Source organism: Neomonachus schauinslandi, chromosome 6 (assembly GCF_002201575.2).
Source record: "Neomonachus schauinslandi chromosome 6, ASM220157v2, whole genome shotgun sequence".
NCBI classification, from domain to species: domain Eukaryota; kingdom Metazoa; phylum Chordata; class Mammalia; order Carnivora; family Phocidae; genus Neomonachus; species Neomonachus schauinslandi.
In genome coordinates this window covers 113318620-113325817 of record NC_058408.1, presented here as the reverse complement: position 1 = coordinate 113325817, position 7198 = coordinate 113318620, and the positions used below count along the sequence as shown (strand labels likewise).

Below are 7198 nucleotides of genomic sequence, written 5' to 3'. Positions count from 1 at the left end.
AAGGAGCGTTCACCTGAGACAGGCCTGTGTGCTCTGTGCAGGTGGGGGAATGACCTGGATGCCTGTGAGGTCTGGGACCCCAGAGACTCAAGTTCTACAACTGGGTTCTCCCGGCAAACGGCGGGCCACGGCCCGAGCCCTCAACCAGCAAGGGTCTTCTTTAGCCAGGAGCATGGACACTTGTTAGGTCGCAGAGACAACCTCATCTGACCTGGAATCACCGATCCCGTGGTGTCTGGAAGGTGGACACCGCGCCCACTCACCACACACCGCATTGAGGTCCAGACACTGTATTCTTACTGTTTGAAAGGTGTTGGGGGGCCCTCACCAATTCCCTGGATGCATTAGCAAGACATAAAAATCAACTTCCAGCCCTGAAGTGGATAGCGGCCTCAGCCTCAGCCTCTGCACTGTCGGAGCTGACTGCAGCCCCCCCGCAAGACTTCTTCTCAGTGACCCCTTGCCTCTCAGCTAAGATGATGGGCTGCGGTGAGATACTGAGCTCTATTTCTTCAGCCGTACAGCAGAGATCATTTCCACCACGGAGAACTTATCAGTAATGGAATGCTCCCTCCTTGCCTGAAACCATGAGATGCTTTACGCATAGTTTCTTACTTAATCGACACAATAAGTAAGATACTTCCCTAAGGCCACAGAGTAGAGAGTCACAGAGCCAGGCCTCCAATGAGTTCTGCCTAATTCCAGAGACTGTGGGTCACTCGGTGTGGTGGGGAAATGCTGCTGACCGCAGGTTAATAGCTCTTATTTTGCTAGGTACTGGTGAAAACTGTCACCTGGTGAAGCATGCGGCGCAGTGCCTGGCGTGTGGCAGGAACTCAAAGTGAACGGTAGTTACTCAGATTACTACACGCAGAGGTGGCACAGCAAGACGAGATCCAACGTACCTTCTGGGTCAAACCACTTCGGCCCCTGCTCCCCAGTCCCCAGGGCTGATGCGCTTGAATTAGACAGGATTAAAGGCTTACTGGAGCTAGAAGCCGCACCCCAACTCCCGAGTTTAGCCCCAGACCTTCTGTCCGCCCGCTGAGAAGGACGAGGGAGGAAGGCAGCCACCACACAGGGCAGTGCCTGACGCACAGTCAAGGGATTTTTTGTGCAGGAGCCAGCTCTCCTGCTGGATCCCCATGACGAGAGAATGGGCCCTGATCTTGTCCGTGCTGATTTGTGGCCTGGCCGGCCCCACGCACTTGTTCCAGCCAAGCCTGGTGCTAGACATGGCCAAGGTCCTTCTGGATAACTACTGCTTCCCAGAGAACCTGATGGGGATGCAGGAAGCCATCGAGCAGGCCATCAAGAGTCGTAAGATCCTCGCCATCTCAGACCCTCAGACTCTGGCCCATGTGCTGACCACGGGGGTGCAGAGCTCCTTGAACGACCCTCGCCTGGTCATCTCATATGAGCCCAGCACCCTTGAGGCTCCCCGGCAAGCCCCAGCACTCACCAACCTCACACAAGAGGAACAGCTTGCCCGGTTGCAGAAGGGCATCCGCCACGAGGTTCTGGAGGGCAATGTGGGCTACCTGCGTATGGACGACATCCCAGGCCAGGAGGTGGTGAGCAAGCTGGGGGGCTTCCTGGTGACCAGCGTCTGGAGGGAGCTCATGGGCACCTCTGCCTTGGTGCTGGACCTCCGGCACTGCACTGGGGGCCATATTTCCGGCATCCCCTACGTCATCTCCTACCTACACCCAGGGAACACAGTCCTGCATGTGGATACCATCTACAACCGCCCCTCCAATACAACCACTGAGATCTGGACCCTGCCCCAGGTCCTAGGAGAAAGGTACAGTGCCGACAAGGATGTGGTGGTCCTCACCAGTGGCCACACGGGGGGCGTGGCTGAGGACATCACTTACATCCTCAAACAGATGCGCAGGGCCATCGTGGTGGGTGAGCGGACTGTGGGGGGTGCCCTGGACCTCCAGAAGCTGCGGATAGGCCAGTCTGACTTCTTCCTCACTGTGCCTGTGTCCAGGTCCCTAGGGCCCCTGGGAGGAGGCAGCCAGACATGGGAGGGCAGCGGGGTGCTGCCCTGTGTGGGGACACCAGCAGAGCAGGCGCTCGAGAAAGCCCTGGCCATCCTCACTCTGCGCCGGGCCCTGCCAGGAGTCGTGCAGCGCCTGCAGGAGGCGCTGCAGGCCTACTACACGCTGGTGGACCACGTGCCCACCCTGCTGCACCACCTGGCCAACATGGACTTCTCTGCAGTGGTCTCCGAGGAGGACCTGGTCACGAAGCTCAACGCTGGTCTACAGACTGCGTCTGAGGACCCCAGGCTCCTGGTGCGGGCCGTCAGGCCCAAGGAAACCCTTTCTGGGCCTGAGGTCGGAGACGCTGACCCTCCGGAGGTGGTCCCCACAGTGGCCGAGGATGAGGCTGTCCGGCGGGCCCTGGTGGACTCTATGTTCCAGGTGTCCGTGCTGCCGGGCAACGTGGGCTACCTCCGCTTTGACAGCTTTGCCGACGCCTCGGTGCTGGAGGTGCTGAGCCCATACATCGTGCAGCAGGTGTGGGAGCCCCTGAAGGACACGGAGCACCTCATCATGGACCTGCGCCAGAACCCCGGGGGGCCATCCTCTGCTGTGCCCCTGCTACTCTCTTACTTCCAGGGCCCCGACACTGGCTCCGTGCGCCTCTTCACCACCTATGACCGCCGTACCAACATCACACAGGAGCACTTCAGCCGCATGGAGCTGCTGGGCCAACGCTACCCCACCCAGCGCGGGGTGTACCTGCTCACCAGCCACCGCACTGCCACTGCCGCCGAGGAGCTGGCCTTCCTCATGCAGTCGCTGGGCTGGGCCACACTGGTGGGCGAGATCACCGCGGGCAGCCTGCTGCACACCCGCACGGTGCCCCTGCTAGAGATGCCCGAGGGGGACCTGGTGCTCACGGTGCCCGTGCTCACCTTCATCGACAACCACGGCGAGTGCTGGCTGGGGGGTGGCGTGGTGCCCGATGCCATCGTGCTGGCCGAGGAGGCCCTGGACAAGGCCCAAGAGGTGCTGGAGTTCCACCGCAGCCTGGAGGCCTTGGTGGAGGGCACAGGGCACCTGGTGGAGGCGCACTACGCACAGCCAGAGGTCGTCGGGCAGACCAGTGCCCTGCTGAGAGCCAAGCTGGCCCAGGGGGCCTACCGCACAGCCGTGGACCTGGAGTCACTGGCCTCCCAGCTCACGGCCGACCTGCAGGAGATGTCTGGGGACCACCGTCTGCTGGTGTTCCACAGCCCTGGTGAGATGGTGGCTGAGGAGGTGCCCCCGCCACCCCCCGCTGTCCCCTCCCCAGAGGAGGTCTCCTACCTCATTGAAGCCCTGTTTAAAACAGAGGTGCTCCCTGGCCGACTGGGTTACCTGCGCTTCGACGCCATGGCTGAGCTGGAGACGGTGAAGGCCATCGGGCCACAGTTGGTGCAGCTGGTGTGGCAGGGGCTGGTGGACACAGCCGCGCTGGTCGTCGACCTGAGGTACAACCCCGGCAGCTACTCCACTGCCGTGCCGCTGCTCTGCTCCTACTTCTTTGAGGCAGAGCCCCGCCAGCACCTCTACTCTGTCTTTGACAGGGCCACCTCAAGGGTCACGGAGGTGTGGACCCTGCCGCAGGTGGCCGGTCAGCGCTATGGCCCCCACAAGGACCTCTACATCCTGACGAGCCACATCAGCGGGTCGGCAGCGGAGGCTTTTGCCCACACCATGCAGGACCTACAGCGGGCCACAGTCATTGGGGAGCCCACAGCTGGAGGGGCACTCTCTGTGGGCATCTACCAGGTGGGCAGCAGCCCCTTATATGCCTCCATGCCCACGCAGATGGCCCTGAGTGCCAGCACAGGCGAGGTCTGGGACCTGGCTGGGGTGGAGCCGGACATCGCCGTGCCCATGAGTGAGGCCCTCTCCACAGCCCGGGACATAGTGGCCCTGCGTGCCAAGGTGTCCACCGTGCTGCAGACAACCGGGAAACTGGTAGCCGATAACTATGCCTCTCCAGAACTGGGGGCCAAGATGGCTGCCAAGCTGAGTGGTCTGCAGAGCCGCTATTCCAGGGTGACCTCAGAAGGGGCCCTGGCTGAGATGCTGGGGGCTGATCTGCAGATGCTGTCCGGAGACCCACACCTGAAGACAGCCCATATCCCTGAGGATGCCAAGGACCGCATTCCCGGGATTGTGCCCATGCAGGTGAGATATAAGGGACGCTTAGCCTAGCACAGTCCCAGGAATGAGCCGACCGCTTGTCTGCACACCCCGGGCTCTGTGCGTGGTGCAAGACAATGGCCTCCAGACTTGGTTCTGGGTTCAAGTTCTCACTAGTCACAGTTTTCCTTCCTCTCCTCCTGTCATCCCTTCCCCTTCTCACATCCATGAGGTCCCTGAGCACCTCTGTTGAATAGTGGTACCCACAGGAACGCAGTTTGAAAAGCCCTGGTAGAGAAGGAGTTTCACTCTTGGCAGGGGCGGAAGGCAAATGTTTGCAGCGCTTCTTATAGTCAGTGGTGAGGATAAGGTCAGGTCACGAGAAGTCACGACGGTTTCCTCCTCTGGCAACATGGGGTTTGTGTTCATTCTCACCACCTGCCCGCCTGGCGGGGGGGCTGCAGTTTGTGTGAATGAGTTGAGGGGGTGGGGAGAGAGAAGCAGGCAGAGGTCTCGACGTCACAGTTGCCTCAGAGCTAAAGCATGGAGCCCGGACACAGGCAGGGGTGTGGTCAAGGGTGCCTCGCACAGCCCAGAGGACCACAGCAGTGGTGAGGCCCCCCTGCCTTCTCCTCCCCTCCCACCACACATGTCATTGTAGTTCTACTGCGGCCGGAAGGCGCTCACTCAGTGGGCGTGTTCTGAACCGAGGGCCAGCTGGATGGGAAATTCTGCGCAAGGCGATTGTGGTCAGTTTATTTGAAGCCAGCAGTGACGTTTGGGGAAACACTGAAAAGGTAAATCAAGGTTGAGGAGCTCTGCTGCTGGGTGGTTGAGAAGAAAGTTCTCCAGACCCGTGGCCCAGATAAGCCAAGGGTTCACCAAGCACTCCCATCAGCTAGGAGCCTCATCAAAAGGCAGCATTTACAACATCTCTCCACGTGGTTTATCATCCATTATTTCACTGCATAGTCTTGAGGAGGCAGGGCAGCATTTGTCTCAGGTTCCCTGGAAAGCAGGTCTTGGATGCAGGCAGTTCATGGGGGAGGCGGTCTCTGAAGCAGGAGTGCAGGAGCAGAGAGAGTGGGAAGGAGGGAAGTGGACAGGTGGGGACAGGTGGGTGCATTGTTGAAGCTGTTGCTTCTGAAGATTCCAGTGGGAACCTAACAAGTGAGGGGAATGCCTCCCGGAGCTGTCCATCTGCAGATGGGACCGGGCAGCTCCTGTCCTTCATTGGCTGAAGGTCCCCCTGTGGACATAAACTCTCTCAGACTCTGAGGCAGCTTGGAGAAGGTCCTGAAGGAGAGGGTGGAAAGACATGGGGTGTGCTGGAGGCAGGCCCTGGCAGCCAAGGCCGGCGGCAGCCAGAGTCAGAGGAGGGCTAAGGGCACGAGAAGCATCTACTGCAGAATAGCCATCCCCGTTTTACAAAAAAATAAACGGAAGCCCAGAGGGGTGCAGAGGAGAGTGGCCAATGGCCAAAGAGCTTGTGACTGAGGGCAGAGCAGGCCCTGGAGGCCGGGTGTCCCAGTTAACCCCCGGCACACTGCTTGTTCTCATTCCAGCCCACAGAGCCTGTGTCCTTCTAGCAGTCTTGAAGAGAGAAGAGGAGGCACAAGGCATGTTGGGGGAGCCTCATATGTGGCACTGTGCTGGGCTCACAGGGCTACCAGATTCCAAATCACTCCTTTCTAGTGTAGCCAGGGTTCATGAATTTGCAGTCACATGTGGATTCAGCTTCTGGCTCCACCACTTACTGTGTGACTGTGATCACTCTGTGCTTCAGTTTCCTCACTGAAAGGAGAAGGGATGCTACAGGGTGCCCTGAGGGTGATGGTAAGGGCTGCAATGTGCTCAGCAGAAGGCCAAACCCCTGCTGAAGACTTAGAGGCCCAGTAGCTAGCTAATATCTTCCCTCCGTGCCCCAGGGAAGGAAAGGAAGATGAACTCAGAGACATCAGAAAGTGTCTGGTGATGTCGGTGAGGGGAGGGGGGCAGGAATCAGAGTGGAGAGCACACCTGGGCCTTGTAGCTCTGGACCCCCTGGCCCATGGTGTGGGGTTTGCACACATGAGTGTTCTCCGTAAGGAGTCTGCCAACCACATCGTACCAACCTTGGGTCCACATCCTAGGCCCACCACCCACATAACCTCCTAGATGCTCCACCGGAAAAGCTCCTGGCACCTACTACCTCCTTCAGAAAAGTTAGTCCACTCCCATCCCTCAGTATCGTTCATGTATAAAGGAAAACTACGGTGACCACTTTCCTGAGCTGTAAAATCTGCTAATCTGCTCCTTTGCAGACACTGAGCTGGACCCCCCCCCTCATCTTTCAGATCCCTTCCCCTGAAGTCTTTGAGGACCTGATCAAGTTCTCCTTTCATACTAATGTGTTTGAGGACAACCTTGGCTACCTGAGGTTTGACATGTTTGGGGACTGTGAGCTGCTCACCCAGGTGTCAGAGCTGCTGGTGGAGCACGTCTGGAAGAAGATTGTGCACACAGATGCCATGATCATCGACATGAGGTCAGTGGTCCAGGGAGGAGGGGAGGGGCAGGCAGAGGTCTCTGGCCCTGGGGGTTCTGGCTTGGTCGGCTGCAGGGAACCCCAGCACTGGTGGTCTTTTTAAGCTCATCAGATGATTCCAATGTTTATTCCAGGCTGAGAATCACTGGGCTACTCCTTGGCTCCCAAACTTGCCTGGTCATTGGATTCAGTGGAGAGAGAGGGGGAAAGGGAGACATTAAGAACAGATTCCAGGGCACCCTACTGAATCCAGAGCTCCAGGGGTGAGGCCTTGTCATCTGTGTACTTGAAAGGCATCATCCCAGGTGATTCTGACCATCAATCAATCTCATGTCATACAAAATCAGCCCATGACCACTCCGGTCATGAGAATTAGAAAGCCAGAGTCCCATATGTTGGTTGGCTAATTGAATTTAAATAAAATTTTTAAAAAAGAAAGAAAGAAAAGAAAGAAAGAAAGAAAGAAAGAAAGAAAGAAAGAAAGAAAGAAAGAAAGAAAGAAAGAAAGAAAGAAAGAAAGAAA

General features: G+C 58.0%; 1 protein-coding gene across 1 annotated transcript in view; it reads left to right on the top strand.

Annotated features, from left to right (window-relative positions):
* Positions 1 to 1049: 1049 nt before the first annotated feature.
* Positions 1050 to 7198, top strand: part of RBP3 (retinol binding protein 3) — a 9731-nt gene continuing 3582 nt past the window's right edge. Inside the window, exons 1-2 of the mRNA XM_021699962.1 lie at positions 1050 to 4193; positions 6485 to 6675. Coding sequence (XP_021555637.1) covers positions 1146 to 4193; positions 6485 to 6675 — 3239 coding nt within the window. The 5' untranslated portion in view covers positions 1050 to 1145. The remainder of the gene's footprint in view (positions 4194 to 6484; positions 6676 to 7198) is intronic.